The sequence below is a fragment of the Numenius arquata genome, chromosome 4 (genome assembly GCF_964106895.1).
Source record: "Numenius arquata chromosome 4, bNumArq3.hap1.1, whole genome shotgun sequence".
Lineage (NCBI taxonomy): Eukaryota > Metazoa > Chordata > Aves > Charadriiformes > Scolopacidae > Numenius > Numenius arquata.
Window position 1 is genome coordinate 25,556,283 of NC_133579.1, and position 21,252 is coordinate 25,577,534.

General features: G+C 43.9%; 1 protein-coding gene across 2 annotated transcripts; it reads left to right on the forward strand.

Moving 5' to 3' along the window:
• The first annotated feature begins 287 nt into the window (after positions 1–287).
• PRELID3A (PRELI domain containing 3A) lies at positions 288–12,107 on the forward strand. Of its 2 annotated transcripts, none has more exons than XM_074146510.1 (6): positions 288–444; positions 3,088–3,256; positions 3,658–3,747; positions 4,554–4,624; positions 4,721–4,823; positions 10,439–12,107. In XM_074146510.1, the coding sequence occupies exons 1-6, from the start codon at positions 413–415 to the stop codon at positions 10,550–10,552; spliced, it is 579 nt and encodes a 192-aa protein (XP_074002611.1). In that variant the 5' UTR covers positions 288–412; the 3' UTR covers positions 10,553–12,107. The 2 variants fall into 2 exon arrangements, with proteins under 2 accessions (XP_074002611.1, XP_074002612.1); XM_074146511.1 differs by lacking the exon at positions 10,439–12,107 and adding an exon at positions 6,621–6,674 and having other exon boundaries at positions 413–444.
• The last annotated feature ends 9,145 nt before the right edge of the window (positions 12,108–21,252 follow it).

A 21,252-nucleotide genomic window follows, 5' to 3' on the forward strand; every position in this document is an offset into this window, starting at 1 on the left:
ACGCCCCTTTCCCCGGCCACACCCACCTCCGGCGCAACATCCGAAAGCCCCGCCCTCCCTCCGCTCTTACAGCTGCGCCTGCGCGGTGCCGCCGCTGGACTGACGCGGAAGGTGGCGGCGTGAGGCGGGGCGGGACGGGGCGAGGCGAGGCGGGGCGGGGCGGGGCGGGGCGGGGCCGGGCCGGGCCGGGCCGTGCCGTGCCGTGCCGTGCCGTGACGTACCGTGACGTACCGTGGCGTGACGCAGGCGTGTGACGCATGAGCTGGCTGGGTACGTTCAGTGCTGCCGGGCGGAGCTCCGCCCCCCGTGGCTGCTCGCGCTCGCCGGCCGGCCGGCGTCTGGCTGTCAGGCGGCGCCAAGCCCGCGCTTCCCTTCGTCCCCCGCCGGCCCCGAGGAGAGACCGAGGGCGGCCATGAAGATCTGGAGCTCGGAGCATGTGTTCGGGTGAGGAGCCGGGCGGGGAGGGCTGAGCGAGGAGCCGGGCGGGGAGGGCTGAGTGAGGAGCGGCGAGGAGGGCTGAGTGAGGAGCGGCGAGACACCCCCCCCCCCGCTGTCGCGCGGTGGCCGTTCAACGGCGGCGCCGCTTCTTCCACCGGCCGGACCGCCGGGGGGAAGCCGGGCCCTGCCGGGGTGAGGGCGGAACTAGGAAATGCCGCGGGCACGGCCGGAGGAGGGAGGCCGGCGGCGGGTCCTGAGCGGTTATACCGGCAGGAAGGCTCGCCCGGCAGCCGGGGGAAGGGGCACCGGCTTCTGGCGGCGTTAAATCCTCCGGTGACGGGGAGGGCTGGGGAGGGTCCCCGGCGGTGCCTCGGCGTTCCCCTCTCACCCCCCACGCTGCCGAGCCGTCATCGCCTGGAGCTTTTCCCTGGGTGGTCGGAGCCCGTGCGAGGGGCTCTCCCGCCTCCCGCCCCAACCAGCGCTCCAACAGGGCAGCGGCGGGGCCGGCCCCACAGCGGCATGCTTTGGTAAAGGTGTGGGTGTTTAAGGAAAAACAACTTTCACACGACTAAACAAAAAATAAATCCCAAACTGCTGACGTACTTGATGATGTTTTCCAAGAGGTATGGGCAGAGTGACTGTATCTCGCCTTAGCTGTCGGATACTCTCACAGAGGTGCCTAGCAGACAGCCATTAAGTGACAGCTGAGTAAGTTTTCTTACCGTCAGTCCTTTTCTGCACTAAACGTGTTTTGAACATGGTTCTGGTTGTCCAATTCCACTTCTGTGTAAGGAGGGAACAATAGGCCAAAGTATCAACAGGCATGTAACTCTTACTCAGGCTGACGTGGAAGACAGGGCAGTTCCAGTGCAGCTCTTAAAATGCCACTGATAACTCATCTGATACAGGTCTCTTAAAAGTCTCAAAACCTGGAGAGCACCAGGAGTGATAGTTCTTAAAATATGTACAAAATATCCCAGATGTGCAGTTTTAAACTTCTTTAATTACATTAGCACAACTGAATTCATTATGCTGACACAGGTATTAGGTGTTCAACTTTAACATTAGTCTGGTATAAGTAAACTGTAGCCTCTAATATGAAATGACAGGCTGAGGCTGGTAAAGGCTGTTGCCGTATTGTGTAACTTGCGAGTTTGAGATTAACATCTGTCATTTGTGAGACACTAACTTGGTTTTTATTCGGCATTTTCTCATTGACATCTGTACTGGCACACTTATGGTGTGATGGGTGTGGGTGTAGATAGTTCAGCGCAGGGGTTAATAAAATATTGTTGTACCTTATCAGATCTCTGACTCTAAAAATCCCTCAAGGACACTTAACAGAAATTTGACCTTTTCAGTTTGTGTAACTTCTGTTGATTATGATGTATAGTCACTGAACATAACAAGGAATGGTCCTCCAGCTCTCCTTCTGATATAGGAATTGAAGGCTCTATTTTTCCTGCTTGCATCAATAAAGCTGAAAGACCTTTTCTTACTTTTCTTGTTGGAAAAAGAACTTATTTTTCCAAACTCCTGTTTGTTCTGGCGGTGGTGTACCGTTGATGCCCTTCTGTACTGGTCTATTTTAAGACTAAAAGTAGTGTTCTTAAAAATCAAATCCATTTAGGGCCCTAAGTGCAACTCTTATGTACAAGTTGGCATCCCTCAGCCTTCTTAAGTTAGTTATCGATAGTTGAATTTTTGAAGGTACCTTTAAAGGTTATAAACTTTTCATTCCAGATCTATTAGTTATTCCGAATATAGAAATCATTGCTTAGGGACAATTTATTCGTTGGATCAAGTCCATGGTTTCTCTACCCTCCTGCATTTCAGAACAAGATATATAAAGTTCCATAACAAGGGCCATGTGGATGGCCTGCCCTCCAGTAGTAGGGCTGCTCTCATCCCAGGAGTTTGAGATTATCAAAAGTTCTTTGCATGAAAACAGTCCTGTATTGAGAAGAGTATCCATAAATGTAATTCATGCTAACAAGCTGCTGGAAGCGGTACTACAGATGCAGACTTAAGGCAGTGAGCTGAGCTGGTTTCTGAAAATCTGTTTCTTTATTTTGAACTTCCTGATATTTTTTTTTCATTGAATTAAATTTCGCTTTGCTTTTTTGCTATGGAAGGAATCAGAAACTAATGATTTCTTCTTTAGTTTATGTGGTGTGCTTAGAATTATAGAAGAATTTGTGTTGGAGTGGTCTTCTGGAGGTCATCTAGTCCAGCCTCCTTCTCAAAGCAGGGCTAACTTAAATGTTAGGTCAGGTTGCTTTTCCGGTTGAGTTCTGAAACGAATCCGTATTCAACAATCTCTGTGGGCAGCTACCCCGTCATTGTGGGGTTTTTTGCACAGCTAATTGGAATGTCACTTGTACCAATTGGTGACTGTTGCCCCTTGCCCTCATTTATGTTACTCTTGGGTTAATAATTCCTTTCTTCACGCTGTAGAAAGGAATATTTTTTTTTCTGTTTGTGTGTCAATACTTTCTTATTGCCTTTCTAAGCATCGCTTGGGATGCCTTTTGGGAGCTATGAAGTTGTACAGCATGTGCCATATTATGCAAGCTAGATTTCTGATTTAGTGTTGTCTGAATAGTTAAAATTAAATACACAATAGTTACAATGTCTCCTTTTTTACAGACACCCCTGGGATACAGTGATCAAAGCTGCCATGAGGAAGTACCCCAACCCAATGAATCCCTGTGTGGTAGGAGTAGATGTCCTCGACAGAAGCCTTGATAACCAGGGGAGGTTGCATAGTCACCGTCTTCTCAGCACAGAGTGGGGATTGCCAAGTATTGTGAAAGCGGTACGCTTTTATAGTCTTAATGGGTTATTAAGGGTGGGATGCATTTTTATGTCATCATCTGAATTGGACCTGAATTAAAAAGCTTAATTCATAGGAAATATCATCCACAAATATCACACAAGCTGTAATGAGTGTGCTTTGTAGAAAGAATATGTTGGAGACTTTAATATGCCTATAGTGTGTGTGTGTCTATACATGCCTTCCAGACTGGTCTGTGTGGCTGATACAACCTACCAGGATGTAGTCTTGCCAGTGATCACAGTGTTCTGGTATCCATAAATTACTTTGCATATATTTGGGGTCACTAAGAACTTGACATGTATGCATTTAAGTTTGGGATTTTTTATATTTTAGTACTTGACTTTTTTAATTTTTATATTTTTTTATTTCTTCACTTTCAGATTTTAGGAACAAGTAGAACTCTGACTTATATTGAGGAGCATTCTGTGGTAGATCCAGTGGAAAAAAAGATGGAGCTTTGCTCAACTAATGTGAGTGGTAGCTTAAGAAGTTTCTGGTAATTAGTTCTGGAGATTAGATGTTTTGCTCTTAACATTTAGATTAGAAATGTGTTTGCATCTTTCATCAGGAGGTGGCAATTTCCATGTCTTAATTAGCAGCTTAGTTGGCTCTGTTTTTCCCCTCCTCCTTCTTCCCACAGATAGGAAACTTTAAATACTTTGGGATCAAACATTTGTGATTCTGTTTTTAATGTAAGATTATTTCTGAGAATGGATGTAAAGTAGTCTAACTTTTAGGTGAATAACTTGTTCTACATTACACTGCCATTTGCAACAACGGTTTTAATTTAAAATTCCTTTTTTCTCCAAATGTAAATGAAGTTGTATGCTATATTTTGGTATCCTGGGAACTTGTAGCTATCAGATTTAAAGTGGAGTTGTCTGTAGCAGAGCCTTGTCTCTGTACAAGAGGCATTGTCTTTGCTGAGTATTAATTTTCTGTACACTCCACATAGCATTATGGTGGTCTTGGTCTTGAGAGCCCGTCTGAACTGCATGCCATAAATCAGATAAGACTCAGCACTCAGAGAAAACAAACGGAAAGCTGTTTGTGCCTTGTACTGTGAATCAGAACTTCGATTGATATAATTAGATCTCGGATAGGAAAAGATGCATCACCCTTTATAGGTCTTTTTATTGACTGTGTTCTGGATATTATATTCTGTGTACACTGCTTTCTCTGACATTAAACTGAGGGCTCTACTATTGAGTAGTGCTGTTGATAACAGACAAATGGAAGGCTGGAAGTGAGGATTTCAGCTCTTTTTTCTTTTTAGATTACTCTCACAAACTTGGTGTCTGTTGATGAGAGACTGGTTTACACGCCTCATCCTGAAAACCCTGAGAAGTAAGTAGGGATATTTGTGTGCTTCTTTGTGTATAGGAGATGTTATGTTAGTCCAATTTAGTTTAGGTGTTAACTTTTCTTTATATTCTCTTACAGAACTGTGCTAACTCAAGAAGCAATTATTACTGTTAAAGGCATTAGCTTGAGCAATTATCTGGAAAGCTTAATGGCAAACACAATATCTTCTAACGCCAGAAAGGTACATCTTTATTCTGGTTTCTCCCTCTCTCCCCCTACCCTACCTTTCCTTGTGTTGAAATAGTAATTCTTAGTCATGTATGCTGAATACTACATTTAATTTCTCTAAACTTTGTGCACAGAGTTTCAGTTGATTTTTTTGGAGGACCTCAGCAAGTAGAATATAATTTCCTAAAGCATGAAAAGGTTTCTCTACTAAATCTTTGTTTTTCAACTAGAATTGCACATCAGAACAAACAAACTTTGATGTGTATGCTACAGTTACACATAGCATATGCATATTGTTGGTAGGTTGTTTGTTTTTTTTTTTTCCAAAGCACCTTATTAAACACTAACCTGCTATTTCCAGGAGTTAGTGCTAGTAGTGAATGTAACTTCCTTTTCAGCCTTTATAATCTGGATGTAGCAGTTAATGCTAGCATATTTTCTATGCTGCTTTGTCAGTTGTTCCAGTTCCTATCCATTATTGAGCTGTCTCCTTGCCTTTGGCTGAAAGTAAGGTAGTGTAAGCAGAGGCATATTCTTTGAAGAGATGAAACTATGCTGGCTTTTGTAGGTAACACTATACCAGCTCCTCTGTCTCGTGCTTGCTTTTTCTGCTTGGCTTGCAGCCATGGAGCTGTACTTCAGCACAGGCGGATCTGTGGGAGTGCTTATTTTGGGCGCATTGTCCTATCCTTCAGGGAAGGTGGGAAAGAAATGGGGTTGCTAGAGAAGCATAGACTTCACTGCCTAACAGCAGGACGAGTGCACCTGAAATTTGAGTTCATGCTCTGCGTTGCTGGAGAGGTTCAGCACAGTGGGAATCTGGCCCAGGTAATTCCTGCTATGCCAGAGAGCCTGTGCTTTGGCCAGCCCTTTGTCCTTGTCAGAGATGTTGCTTGACTGAGGTGATGTAAGCCAACTTGATAGGATGTATTGACCAACTAGATCAGAAAGGAGAAAGTCTCCTTTTCCTCCTTTCTGTGTGCTTCTCCAAAAATAAGAAGAAAACAGGTTAAAGTCAGGGGATGGGGAAGGAGTGATGGGTAATTTCTAGACACTGAAGAGTAACTATCTGAGTGCTCACTGTGTTTGTTTGAAAGTCATAAATGGGATGTATTTCAGATAAATTACAATTCTATTCTGATCCAGTTTCCATTTAGAAGTCTGTATGGGGCATATGTTCTTGAAAGCCAAGTCCAAACCCTGGCTCACAACCAAACTTTGGGCTGACTTGGAGGTAGCAAAGCACTAGCTAGTTGGAATGGCCAGATCAACTAGGCACACTTAAAGTGCTGGCTGAATTCCTCTTGTGGCATCTGTCATGTTTGCATGTCTCTGTTGAACTTAGGGAAAGAGTGTAAATATTTCTTGGTGCCTGTTCAGGTGTTGCCTGTGTGAGAACTCTATTTCTTTTAAAGATTGTTCTCCTGTTCTGCAATTTTCAAGGAACGCACTGGCTCACAAGCTTCTTGCAAATCAAAAAGAACTTCTTGTCCTGTGTATTTCACTGAAGAATCTTTGGAGATTTTGAATTTGGCATGAATTTGTACTTGCTGTTACCAGCCCTTTCTTTGCTACACAGTAACGTGCTCTGCTATTACTAGCTCTTATCCCTTGCTGTTCTGTGCCCCTGTGCTTTTAGCACCCCTCTTAAACTAATAAAAGTCACTGAAAAATGTTTTGTTGTTCTGAAGAAATAGGAAGTAAGTCTATTGTGCTCTGAGGTAGAGGTGGCAGATGATGCATTATTATTTTTAATGATGATGAAAAAATCATTTGCCATATGTTGTAAATCTTTTTTGTGTTACTCCAGGGGTGGGATGCTATTGAGTGGATAATTCAAAATTCTGAAAGCGCTCTAAGCTAGCAGTTCTCCACATCTACAGTTTGTACTAACTAGTGGTAATGCCAGCATTCTTCTTCTTGGTACAGCATTTCAGCTTTCTAGCAAATATGTGCATGGATTGTTGTCATGTGAATTTCATAAATTAACCTGCATGTATGTTTTATATACATTGCATACAGGAATGGCAAACATGTTCATTGCACTGCAGTTGTAGGGAGTGAGAGTAGATCAAATCTAGATGAACTGGATCAATTAAGCTGTGATTATGCCTCTGGATAACCAACTTGGTGCAGCCATGTCTTGTGCCACATGTTGTTGCTTATGGTTTGAAAATGTAATGATGGCTGCAGGTAAATGAGTACCTCCACTAAGTGTGGAGATGAATGAGTGAATGAGTCCCTCCACTAAGTGTTTGATCTGGTCCCCGTCTCTGTGATTTCTGTATGTAAAACTGGGACCTGAAGAAATTAATAAATTGATTAATGACTGGAATTGGCATTATAAAAATGAAACAGAATTGTGCTCTTAGGATACAAAATTGATTTCTTGAAAGAGATTGCCCAAGAGGGGTAATCTTTTGCATAGTGAAATTGTATTTGCTTTTCTTATGCCTGAGGAATATTGTTGCCCTTCTGTGAACTTCTGTGGAAATCTGTACAAAGCTTGAAGCTGTCAGAATGCCAGACTGTTTGTGTTTTTCATTGGTCTTTAGTTTTATTCATTTTGGTAGTGACGTGTCCCTTAAGCAATGTGACTATGAAAAAACTTGACTTCAAGGCTGAGAGAACTGAATGTACTTGCCTCTGTGATACCTCTGTGCAGACTGTTTTCCTTCCACGAGTCAGTGTAGCCTGTCTCTGTCATTCCTGTATTGGCTTATGCTTCAACTAATAAGATTCCTTAAAAAAAAAAAAAAAAAATCCATTATGCTGCTTCTCCTACTTAAAAACATTGAGGTTTTTTACACTGCTTACTTTGAGATCAGTGTATACCAAGAGTGTTTGCTTTTACGTTCTCATTCCACTAAGCTTTTATGGCTGTTTTTCTGGAAAACATCAACTACAAAGGCTTAGCATTTATCAGTCAGTCACTTAAGCTCTACCAACAAATCTTCATCTGCAGTGTTTGGTCTGCCAAACACGTCATACTGCTAACATCTGCAATAAAGACTAATATTATATGCATGCTTGGTTATGAATGTGCTTGCTTAATGATTTACTACAGAATTTGTTGTACAGTATGAAACTTTATAGATCAATCCTCTGTCAGATTTTTTTTTTTTTGGTAACTGGGTAGTTCTACAGTACTCGGAGGCTTTGCATCTTGTTCAGATTTGTAAGTTAACTTCCTATGCAGAATATTCCTGAAATCTTCCTTGCGAATATCACAAGTTTATTCTTAGCTGCAAAATACAGCATATAGTGTGTGCAGGTCTGAGGAAACGTGCAGACCTATGTAGTCTCAAAAGCTGAAGGAAATATCTTGGTGCTCCAGTTGAATGTTGTGGATTTTTTAATTTTATTTTATTTTCTCTTGTCAACAAATATATCAACTCAAACACTATGACCTGGTTGTTTCATAGTCAGGGCCTGTAAAGAATCTCAGTATTTTTCTACTGATCATTTTCTACATCAAATTTGTTTGACATTCTGACGAGTCTTCTTTGTGCAATTAGACAGATATAACATCTAAGCTGTTGCTGTCTTACTCGCTTCTCTCTGCATGTGTCACCTAAGAGAGGACATTTTAACCTGACTTTTAAATATCCAAATGCGTGCTTACTGAAAGATGACTCCCCCTCTCTCCCCCCGCTTTGTTCCTTAGGGACAACTCCACTCAGCTAATTCACAGCTAGTTACAACTTCTTGCTATGCAGTAGCCTGCCCCTGTCTGGGTGCTTTTATCCGTGCTTTGCTGGTGGGCCCAGGTCTTGCGCAGGATGTAGAGACAGTGGAGGCTCCTGGTGAAGCATGGTCGATTTGGCGCTCAAATGGAAGGAACTCAGAAGTTAAATCGTACTCTTCTAAGGACTTTTTTCAGCAACCGCGTACTTAAACTGGGCAATTTAAATCATGCTTTCTTGATTATTGTCTGTATTTTTTAAAGGAGTATCTTGAACTAAGTTCTGAAAGATCCTAGTTCTGGAGGTAGTTCTGGATAGGGCTGAATCCCCCTTTCTGAGCCCTGGCCAAGAGTTGAACACTTTTTTGTGATGTGTGGATGGCTTTCCTCAGGTTAAGGATGGCTTGCCAGGGCAGATGTAGCAATTAGTGTTTATTCTGTGAATCCCTATAGTTTGAAAAACTCGAAGAGAAACAGAGTCAGCCCCTGACTGAACTTAGTGAGGGTCTTGAGATAAATATGCTCTGACTCGTAGTAAAACTTTATTTCTTTTAATACGTTACACTTTGCAGCCTGGAACTGGGCTTTTAAAATTATTGCAGAGTAATGTTTCTAGCCTCAAAAACAATTTTCAAGAGTATGTGAGGGTTTTCTTTTTTTTTTGAGGTTTTCACAGCTGTTTATGCAGATCCTTGTTCATGCTTATTGGTTTATAAAGGACAACAGCAAGCTCTGGACACTTCAAGAGATTTTTGTTCACTTTATCACCTATAATGAATGCAACAAAAATAGCACATCAGAGTTCAGAACAACTCTCTCTATGTGCGGAGGGCTCTTCTCCCCCTTTCCCTCAATCTCCGCAGAAGGCTTGAACACGGGCACTGGCTCTCCTGAAGACCTAGGGCTTTTTGGGTTTAAACCCTTCATCTCCAGAACTCCTCTAGACTTGGCCAGAGCCATGTGGCTCCCAGTTACTGCTCTCCACTGTCTGTACTTCTTATTCTTAGTCGGGTAATTGAGGTGAGTGTCTCTTGGCTTCTCTTTAAGTGAAAAAAGGTCAGGTGTTTTCCCAATCTGATCCCATCTGCTTGTTTTGGCAAAAGCTGTCATTCTGAGATTGTGGAGCTCTAAAATCTTGCACTTTTGTTTAGTTAAAGTGCTTCTCTATTTTCTTGGCTTCACTGTGCCACTGGCTGCGTGCTCATCTTGTGGACATTGGGGTGCGGTTGCTACAGAGTCTTCTTAAGGCAAAAGGTTTTTGACATACTTATTCTGCTGGATTCTTCAGCTTTTATTAAAGCATTGGCTGTCAATGCCTAGCTTTGAGGCACTCCCATTCTGAGAACTGAATGGACAAAGACCAAACCTTGATACGAAATGTGCGACTGTAGTCTCTCAGTCTGTTTTATGTGCTGAAAAGTTGCTGTGCATGAATATGGGATTCAGTGTGAGTCCATCCCTGAACTTTTGCTAGATATCAAGTCAATTAATTGCTACTTCAAAGAGCAGAAGACGTATCTTTCTTTGTCCTGGATCTTCTCAAAAACTGTCCATATAACTTGGCTAAGGAAGCTGAGAACAGTGTCTAGACTTTGCCATAAATTTGCTGATATTCTTTGGGGGGTGGGAACAGCAAACAACAAAACCAGCAATACCCTTACCTAAGGGAACAACTGCTGAATTAGGCTTTTTACCTAAGTGTGCTACTGGGAGCTCACACCAGTATTGCATTTACTCCTTGCTTATGGGTTAAGCAAATGCCTTTGCAGTGAAGTTTCCATAAGAAGATGCTCAGAAATTATCAATATAATCTGGTATCAAACTATGCAGGGCATGGAATTAATTTTAAAACAAGTTTCATGTCTGACAGAGGAAAAACTATAGAAACACAAGCAGTGGTGTTGTTTCTGTTCTGATCCTAAATCCCAGTATTTTCCTGGCAGGGTCGGGATGCCCTGGAGTGGGTGATCAGCAAACTAAACACAGAATTGGAGGAGCTGAAGTCAACGCGCGAGGGCATGAAACCAGCCATGGCAGCAGCGTCAACAGAAAAATAAAACGAAAAATACCAAGTAACCAACAGAAAAGTTTTACTCTGCAGACTGCTTTGTAGATCTCCCTTCCAAGGCTGATCTGCATATGTTTTATATATTTATAAGAATACCAGATCTGTGGAAAAGTAACCTCATCCGTCATCTCCACAGCAGCTCCTGTTGCCTACTGAAGATTAAACTGACCTCCTGCAGATGCTCTTTTCATTTAAACAAATTTTTTAACACTGGAAAGAAAACATTTAGCACATTTAAAACTGCCTAAATGTGCCTTTTTGTAACAAAGATAGAGAGTGTATTATATTTGCACCGTCTTGGTTTTTCGTACTCAAACTTGAAAAGAATGCATGTGTGGTATTAAGGATTTTCCATGTGAACGTTTGTTCTGTGAAGGGCTGATTGGTACTAGAGCACTGAATTTTGTGTTTTGTAATCTGGTAGTGTCTTATAACCATTTAAAAGGAATTACGTGAGTCAGAACATGATACTGTAGAATTAGATGTGTATCTAGAGGATCATCCCGAAAAGCTAAAACTTGTTTGGTACGATCTTTTCGGGTATTGTTTAAATGTGCTGCCTGAATGTGACACACAGATGCTTTACCTCTTAGATGTTTGTATCCAAACAAAGATAAAGTTTCTATTGGTGTTAATAGCCTAGAACAGTTCTTTGGTGGGGAGAAGGGTATAATTTATTTTCATATTTATTAACTTGACCTAGTTCCTACCCTCTATATGAGGAGAGGACTAGTAATTCCTGGAAGGTGCTGGAAAATACTTCTGTTTATTTATCTCTAAGAAGGGTATTTGTAAGCTACTTGAATGAAGAGACTGTGCTGTTCCACGCTCCTTGCTCTTCACATCATGTCTTAACTGAGGGGGAGACTGATGCAATAATCAGAAGAGTTGAAATGAGAAATAAGCAGGAAATTTGAAATCCAAAGGTTTCATGAACATGTACTTTTCATGCCCTGAATGGAGAAAACAAGAGTACAAGAAAAACAAATGGACTCTCCTTTTTGAGTGCTTTCTACTAACTATTGACTACCAGTGTAACTGAATTTTTTTTCAACTTTTCCACATTGTTACAAAATGGTTTTAGAATAATTTTAAATGCTTCTCATTATCTAGAAGAATACTCCAGTAACTGCAGAAATTGTTTCCTATAAAACAGGCATAAATATATATTGGTAACAGTCCTAGCCTTGTCTGATGTTCACAGCTTTTTCATATTTGGTTCAGGTGTTGTATATGTTTCTTAGACAGCACTCTGTTAGGGCATTTAAACTTATTTTTTGGTGTGCACACAAAGTGAAATAAATGTTGCAAGGACGTTTACTCGTTCAAGTGGCAAGTTTGTGTTTAGGAAGCTGTTAAACAGCATGAGTAACTTCTAAAAAACTAGAAGAGCAAAATGTGGTCACTGTTTTGATCTGGTAATTTTAAAGTGTCTGTAGCTTAAGGGAAACGTCAACATTTGTATTCTGGTTAGTTTGAAAGTGAACATTAATTTGGGTGTAACTATAGTTTCACTAAATTACGTGATCCTAATGAATAAACTTAATTTTAAAAAAATATTAGTTGAAAGCAATTAAATGAGTAGCTTATATTTATATTGCTCTTTTTATATGGACCTAAAGCCTTTCTTATTTTGGAACAGAAACTTACAGCGTAAAGTCTGATAGTAGCTTCTTTCCAGAAGATACACTGGATAACTTTGGTGCAGGCCAGTTGTTGCCCTTCTCAGAGGAGCGATGCCAGTTACTGGATAAAGAAGGCAGAAGATGTTCTAGCTCCCGGTGGAATTCTGCTGGGAAGGGGAGTGCAGCTGTGGCAGCACTCTGCAAACGAAAGGAAAAGATGAGTAAGTGTGTGTGCATGTGGAAACCTGTACTACGGCATTTCCATACGTGCCTACTGGAGGCAGTCTAGCTGTCAGGGGGGTAGAAGAGTCTTTGGAGAGGTTCATGTATTGCTCTGGCTTGGAAGAATTGTCTAAAGCTGCTTCTTGCATCAGATTTGGAATAATTGCTTAGTGTTGTCTTAAAGCCGACTGACGTGTGTAGCACCTTCCAGCACTAGCCTGTGTCCCAGAAAGGTCACCACAGGCTCCTATGTTCTGTCTAGGGCCAGACTCCTCTGCCACGCCTTAGGGCCAATACCAGTTATGCATCAGTTTTCTGCATTACTTTCTTTGCACTTTGCTTTCTTCTTCCAGAAACAGATCCTTGCCTGCTTGTGCTTGGTCCTTTTCTGCTTTTCTCCAGGCTAATTGGGAGTGGGGAAGCTTTGGGTAGGAAAATGACTAATTTCTTTCAGAGGCTGGTTCCATCACTCAGCTGCCTCTCTCCGCTGCCGGACAGTGCTGCTGGTTCTCGCCCTGTCTTCGGGGCAGGTGACCCTCCTGCACCTCTGGGCTTACTGATCTTCCTGTGGCTGCTCATTTTGCCAGCGTACAAAGGACCTTGCAGGCAGTGGTCACACTGGGACCAAGTAGGCTCCAGTGTTTAGCAGATGAAGTGATTCTTAATTTCCCGTAAGGTTTCCTGGACACTTTCACTCTTCTGCTGTCTGCTCATCTAGTTTGCATGCAGGCTTCCTGCCCTTCTTCTCCCTTGACCATGTGACTCTTCTTCATGGGCTCTGGTGGGATCTGTAGCTGTATGTTCAACCCTGCTGTGCTTAACTGCTTAACCTGTGCTTAACTGTGCTTAACCAGAGCTTAAATGCTCTGGTTTTGAAGCACTCAATTTCCCACCCCAGTTCTGTCACTATTACAGTCTGAGTTGGCCCTTGGGGCAAAACCCCCATACCTTTGCAATTGCTTATCTTGGGCCTTCCCTAGGGAAGCTCCTCCATCTTTTCTTTATTTACTGGAAATGGCTAAAAGATATTTATGAAGTCACTTTTACGTGGGGTGCATTGACTGAGGGGGTCTGTCAAAGGCAGAAAGCTGCATGTGAGGGAAGGTGCTAGGCTGCTTGTGGGATTTGGTGCTGGTGTATCTGGTCTCCGGGTTGGTCAGAAGTGTGGCTGCTCACCCTGCCCAGTAACTACAGCTGCATTGCCTGCGCCTGCTGGGGATAGATGGTTCCTGACCACGGGGGAAACAGCGAGGGGAGATGGCAGTGGTGATTCCCAGAGAGCGGCAAACTGGGCATTTTAAGGTGTTGAAGATAACAAACTTGAGGTAAACTCTGTTTTCTGGTTGATGTTTGTTTTTCATGCTGGCGCAGATGGGCTCATGTTAGCAACAAAAGGTATTAACTTAAAATAGTGCAATCAAATGGTCTTGTGTGTAATCAGGTTTTTGGGTGTTTGGTTTTTTTTTTCCCTGACTTGCCCTTGCACCAGTGTGAGTCCTCCAGGCTCCCCCCATGCTTCTTATGGCTTTTCCCCCACCAGGTCAGCAGGCACCATGGGGGAAAGGGTCGTATTTGTTGGGAAAAGGGGTAATCCTAGTGCAAGGTGCGGTATTCTTGAAAGACCTGCATAAACCAGTAAAGACACTGAACTGCAGCACTTAGCGTGTATCAGGAACTGATGTATAGCACATATCAGGCATTGATGTATGTGACGATGTAATAAAGTAGCACTGAGTAAGATGACATTCCTTGATGTGACACTTTAAAATCTTCAGGTGGAGCAGGAGTTAACACCTTTCCTATTCTTGCATCTTCCTAGATTGTAAGCTATGAAGGGCAGGACTCTGTAAAGTGTCTGTGTACACTATGGTGCTATCTTAAATAAAATGACATCTTCAGTTTAATAAAAAAAAAACAAAACACTTCTGGGTGTAACTGCTGTAACATAAAATGGGCTGTTGGTTTTCAGAGAAAGCTGCAGAAAAATTGGCACTAGTCTGTGCCAGGTAAGCAGCGGGACCCAGCACCAGGCTCCCTGGAGCTCGCTGAAGCCACACATCCCGCTGGGCAAAAGCTCTGCAGGGTCCTCTGTGCCTGACTTGGTAACTCCATGTGGGTCTGGCACCGCTTCATTTTGCAGTAAAACAGGGAAGAGTCATATAAAATGATCAGCCTTGACTTGTAAATAAGGCCTTATTTAGCCAATAAACTATCTTCTTATCTTACCCCACCAACACTACTTGCCGCCGGTCAAAATCACGCAGGGTATGTGCTCGCCTTTTAATGGCAGCTGCAGGAGGCAGGTCATGCTTTCACTATGAATTTATTCAAGGAAAAGGCATTTTTGTGAAGCCCAACTCCTGTCCTCTTAAGCCTTCCACAGCTGAGGTGGCTGAGGTACGACTCTCACTTTATCGGAGGGTACCTGCAATTAAAATAGTCAGTAAGGGCTCCTGGTACAAGACTTTCCTGTTTTACTCTTGTATAATTTTGTTTCTAACCTAGTTAAAATCCGCAGCAACGAGGGTTGAGGGCTCTACCTGCCCAAGCGCCATGGAACGTGCCCTTGCCAGCTGTGCCGGGTTAGAACTGACGCTCGCCGGCTTTACAGTTAGCTCAAGGAAGCGGGAGCAACGCACTGCCATTTTAAAGAACTTTTTATTAGTAACGCATAAACAAGAAATTGCATTTCAGTACCACAGAACATGAAAACAAGCAGAAGACGATTCTATTGCCTTTCGCTCCGAGCTGATGCCCCGGGTGTACCTGAAGCCGCGCAGTCGGTACATGCGCAGTGACAGCACAGAAACGGGAGAAGTTCCAAGGGGAAGGTTTGTGTTTTGGGCCAGGTAATGTCCGAAAAGTGCATTTCCTGTTTGGGATTTTCCTGGTTCCTTCATTGAAGGAGAGGGGGCTGGGGGGCGGTGGGGAGGGGGAACCAGCTTTAACAGAAATACAGCACAAATACGCTCCTCGTGCCTTGGTTTTGCTTTTGAACTCACAGGTAATGTACCCACCAGCCCCTGCAGTAGACCCTTGCCCATCTTCAATGTCTAAGCCAAAGCCGGGCCTCGGCCTCCGCCTGCCCCGTGGGCTGGGCCATCAGAACGCAGCCCCTCTCTAGACACGTGTCAGCTGGTGCTCATTTCCACCAAACTTCGGAAGCCAACCTCCTGCAGAAGTTGCAGCAACTCGTGCCCATGTCCTTTAATTCTGGATTTATCACCCTGTGACAATCCCACACTGCAAGGTTTGCCCCACGGCCTGTCCTCCAACAGCCAAGGCCTTGCTGCCTCCCGCTGCTCAGCGCTGACATGACTCCGGTGCGGGACAGGCAGGGAGGGCCCGTAGCTTCATGTGAGCGCTGCAGCTGCACGGCAGGCACCAAGAATGTGGGGTTTGGTTTTTTTTTTTTTCACACTGGATGCTCGCCTTTTTGCACTTGCGGGTTTGTTTTTTTTTTTTTAATCAAATGGGTTAATAATCAAACAGGTCTTTTCCAGCTGTGACTGTATGTGAAGTAGCCTGGTACCTTGAAAGACTGTCTCCTTAAAAATGCATTTTTTTATTAGCTATAGAAAGGTCTGTTCCAAATGGCTTCCTCTAGACCCGGTCTACAGAAACCATCTCGACGAGCTTTGCAGAGCGCAGCATCTCCTGTCACTGTTTCAGGACACAGGCTCCTGTGGCTCCGGCACTGGGGTCAGGCAGGCGTCGCCCCCGCAAAACAGCCCCACCAGAGGAGAAACGGAAAAGTTACTGAATTGCAGTTCAGTGCAAATCAACAAGCAACGCTATCACCACATAAAATTTGCTGTGCCTATTTGATAACCGTTTAGCTCCTGGAAGCGGTGCTCATTGCTTTCAAGTACCAAAAGCTGATGGAAGCTTGCAGTGTGGGATCCCGTTAACCCTGACACTGAGCACTCACTTCTCAAAGGCCTTTAAGCAGTTGTAACCGCTTTGTAGTCCCTGGTTTTGCAGACAGGGACCCCGGGGCACAGAAAGGCTGACAACTTGTGCCAGGTAAACTGAGCAACAGGAGCAGCTCTGAGATTTTTTTCAGCACCAAGCTGAAAATGCTAAGAACAACAAGGACTGCGGTGCTGGACTCGATGGAGCTGCCGTGAGGACAACGCTCATGGAGTTACACTAATGTGTGAGGAAAAGGTTTGTGTGTCTTGTGTATCACGTCAGACTGAGCTAATGCCCCTCTCTGGTTGGTCTCCTGCAGGAAGTTTTGGTGAACAGTAACTTCGGGAACCCAAAAAATGTGAAACACAGTCGTAAAAATCAGACAGAAACAACAAAACAGATCTTTATAGCTGGAATCAATATTCATAAACATTCTCAGATTGGCCTTAGGATACATACAAAAGAAGAAGAAATAAACCAGAGCAGCTCCAAGTTATCAACATGGAAATACTATAAAATTTTATGGTACCATTAACATAATCCATATGCTGTAGCACCAGAGCGTACAGTCGCAGCACCTTTCCCTCATGCCTGTGTGCTGTCACTGTGTCACAGATGAGCCCGAGCTCCTAAGACAGACATTTCTAAAGGATGTAGGGAGCTGCCGGATGAGGTAAAGCACAAAGGTAGCCATCAGGAGTCTAAAGCTGGAGCTTCTACTGTAGTTTTAACCTATAGAGCATGCAGCCAGTGACTAACCGTGGAAGCTGATGCTGAACTTGCCTGGGGAAAAAAGGGAGCTTGAAAGAGAAGAGAGAACAATGTACTAGTTGTGCTAATGATGTTCTCTCCCCTTCTGGCTTAAAAACTAAAATCAACCAATTAAAAACCTCTCCAAAAGACGGCCAGCATTTCTCCCAAAGCTGAGGGATGGAGATTTCCCTAAGCCCATATATATGACATGCAGGACAAGCGCACCTTAGCTACAGACCGGCAGTGTTGGAAGCAGCAACACATAGGTAACGGAGTGGGCTGGGAACGATGACTCGGTGCTAATCCCATCACTGGGGTTACACAAGCACTTTTATTGCTGTTCTAAGAGTACTTCAACATGTTTCCGTCCCTTCACGCAACCCAGCCAGTGTTCAGCTGTTATTCAATCATTTTCATTAACAATTCTTCGCCAAAAGAAACATCTGACTGATGTTGCAAAACTATAAAAGCATGAAGAAGAAAAGGAGAGAGGCAGAACCTTTAAATCAGCTTCCACGTGAATAATTAACACAGACAAAGGCCATAATGGAAAGGCATTTTATTTTCATCAGGTAACACCCCTCCCTGTATAAAGGAAGTAATGGAGAAGGGGGGAAAAAACAACAAACCCTCAAAGCAATCTTGTCACCCTGATCATTTGAAGCTTCAGGTTTTAGACGTGCGAGAGCTGCAGCAAAGGCCAGCTCGCTTCCTCCATCGCCACCGTGGGGCAGAGCTGCTTTTGAATTCTCCACAACCAGGTTCACGTACGAAACAAGACCGATGCTGCCAGTGGCATTTGTGTAACTCCTCGGGTCTCCTATGATATATTTAAACAGACCTTGGGCATATTAATAAAGCTAAGAAAAAATTTTAAAGATTTGAAAAAAACTGGGAGGGAGCTCACTGTGCTAGTCCCACATTCTTTTCAGCAGTAATTGCCTCTAAAATGCCTATGGAGTGCAAACTGTAGTAGGGGGCTGAAAGCGTTAACTGTAATAAAGATAATAGCCAACACATATAAATAAGACTCGTTTCCTTTTTAAAACATCATGGGAAAGTCAATTCCCACTGCATGATTGATGGAGACTTCCTAAATATTAATAAATATATTACAGGTATTTACAAGCTTCTGATTTCCTCCTCTGACGCCGATGGGAAGTTCAGAGCGTAACTAGGACATGCTGGGCAGCACCGCGGGGCGCGCAGGCAAATAAATGGCTGCAGTGGATTTGGGATGCTAGCGCAAGCAGCGAGATGAAAAGCTAAAAATAGCCCACTCTGCCGAGATCCAGGCAACAGAGCTCCTTCAGGCTTCGCGTGACAAACCAACCCCCCGCTTTCTCTCCTGCAGAATGAAATGCCAGGATAACGCGGAGCAACTGTGGCAGAGAGGAAGGGATGGGAGGGAAGGGAGGGGGGAGGCAGCCCCCTGCACCACGTTTCCTAGTGCTTGCTGCAACGTGTGTCAGCAGCCGGAGGGATTTTTCCAGGGAAAATGGCAGGTATCCATGCTCTGCCCCACAGCAGCTCTGCATGAGCAACACGGAGCAGTACGTACAACCATGGCGTTGTTTGGTGTTCACACCTGGGCTAGCACAGCAGAGCCTGGCCTGAGCCAAGGGCTACTGGCCATCCTGGGAGGGCAAAGCTGGATCCTGAGGCTCTGCTGCTTCCCTAGCGTTGCCCCAGACACTGGGGATGCAGAGCGGGACACAGGCGTGCCATGGGGACTCATCTCCCTCTGCACACTCAGGACTCAGTCCTTGGATCCTGCCTGCTCCACAACATCCTACATCCCTCTCAAAGGGGAAAATAAGCACGCTGGATACCTTGCACCTCAGCAGCCTGAGGATGCCATGGAAGAAGGCTGCCGGCAGAGGACTGAGCGGTTGTAGCGTGTGGCTGGGGCATTTCCAGGAGAAAATGCTAAGAACAACAACAGCGGAGATAGATACAAAGCGAGATTTCACGCGTTTCTTTCGGTCGAGTTTTCCTGATGCACTGTGCAGCAAACACACGGCCGGGTTTTGGCACAGAAATGAGAAAAAGTGCTGATGTGACTGAGATCAGGTGACCCTTCCAGCAAGAGCAGAGCTTTCCAATGAGCCCGCCTTGGCTGCTCACCCCCTGCGATCCTACAGCCTCGTCTCGTGCCAGTACTCCAGGTGCTTGGAGATGCCCGCTTCCAGAGGTACCCCGAGGAGAGGGCCACAAGAGCTGGCACGGGACAGCTACGATGGAGAGTTAGCCTTGAGCTCTGCTTTTCCTCTTTGCGTTGCTTCAGCAAAAGTTAAAAACATTCTTTCCATAAGCCCTGCATATGCAAAAATTCTCATTTTTCCAAGGGGGCGTTTAAAGAAAAATAAAGATGGATGAGTCCCTGGGAAGGTTTAAGGAGACTTTTGCATGTGCTTTTCAAATCAACTTAAAAAGATATGACACGAGTGGCTGCTGCGAAGGCTGCAACGTAACACGTAAATACACTTTAAAGGGGAAGCCTTGTTCCCCTGGGCAGCAGGAGGCAGCCCACAGCGGGGCTGGAGCCCAGCTATCCCAGGGGAACCAACAGCCCTGGTGCCCCACGGCCTCCGGGCTGTGCCTTCCCGGGGCTGGGGGGGCTGTCCGCCTTCTCCTGGGCTTATCGATGCACGAGATTTGGACGGGAGAATCTGCTGTGATTAATACATCTTTATAATTACGTTACGGAAATCCAGACCCAGCTACTTTGGAGCAGTTCTGAGGTATCTCTCATTAATTTGAAGTATAGAAATGTTAATAAATAGATCTGAAACTTTTCTGCTAGTTCATTCTATAATACACTGCTATATAGATATTAAATATGCCTCAGGGTATTAAAAATTTTATGAAAAAGTTACAGTAGTTGATTTTCAAGTATTAATAACTTGGCTATGTTAGCTTGTTTTTAAATACCAAAATGATCTGGCCCCAAATTATTGACTAAACTCTGGCTATGCCTGAATTTAAAAAAAGTATTTAGAATATTAAAAAAAAAGTGCAAAAAAGCATGAGACGTCAGTTAACGTTGTAACATTCTTGGAACTTCTAAACACCTAGTCTAGCACTCTTTTGTACGTGAATCAAAAAGGGAAAAAGAATGAAAAAAGGTAAAAGAAAAAAAAGAGAGAGATTGCTCCCAATCTGAGACAGCACCGTCCCAAATTTCAGCAGAACACGAATTTTTACAGCCAAGTTATAAACCCCAGAAAAAATGGGGTTATCAGTGGATATGCTGTCAGACGTAACTCTAGCAGTATTTGTGTGCTCCATTATAATACAAATGTACACCTTACCCACCATTTCCTCTGAGTAACAACGAGAACAACTTTACAGGTGTTCAGTTAAAATTAGAAGCCTCCCTTATTTCCCATCCTCCCCATAAACTGTACAACTCCGTCTACTACTAAAATCCACTGCTACTAGTAGTCATCATCATACATTCAAGATAGAAAGTAAACTACTAAAACCTGCTCAGGAGACACTTAGAAGTACACTAAGGCTTCAAAAGTACAGCAGCTCAGGGGAACAGCCAACCACACAGGCAAAGAGCTTCATGGTGTTATTTTGCCCCAGGATACAGAGATTGTAGAGTCCCGTGCTGAACCCTGATCTGAGAGCAACCAAAACAGTTCAAAGAAAGATGGTTTTGGCCCCAGTCGCTGACGCTCCGTGCCTGGTGTGCGCTGCGACCCTTTGCTGTTTCCAGCAGGACGTGAGCATTACGAGGGCGGTAATGCCAATATGACTTACTGTTTGCTACCCTGCTAACACTGACACTTTGTTAGATTTGGTTCTCCATTAAACATTATGTTTTCAGCTCATCTCCTGAAAAATGATTCAAAGCATGGTTAAAAAAAGATTGAAAGCAAGAAAAGGCTTTCTAGTTTCAACGCGCACATACAAAAGAGGCAACAATTTCAATCTATTGATTTCCTTCCAGTGCAAGCAGCTGACCCATTGCGTATCATTCTGCACAGATCCAAACATAGCGTCCCGCGTCTCTGGGAACCGTTGGAGTAGGAAATCTTGTGACCTAATGCAAATTCAAGCCAGTCAGGTGAAACTGAAGCAACGGGATGATAATCCAGTTTCAGTGACCTTGCCCATGGATGATGACCTCATGAAGACAAAAGCAAAGGAAAAGGCACAAGGC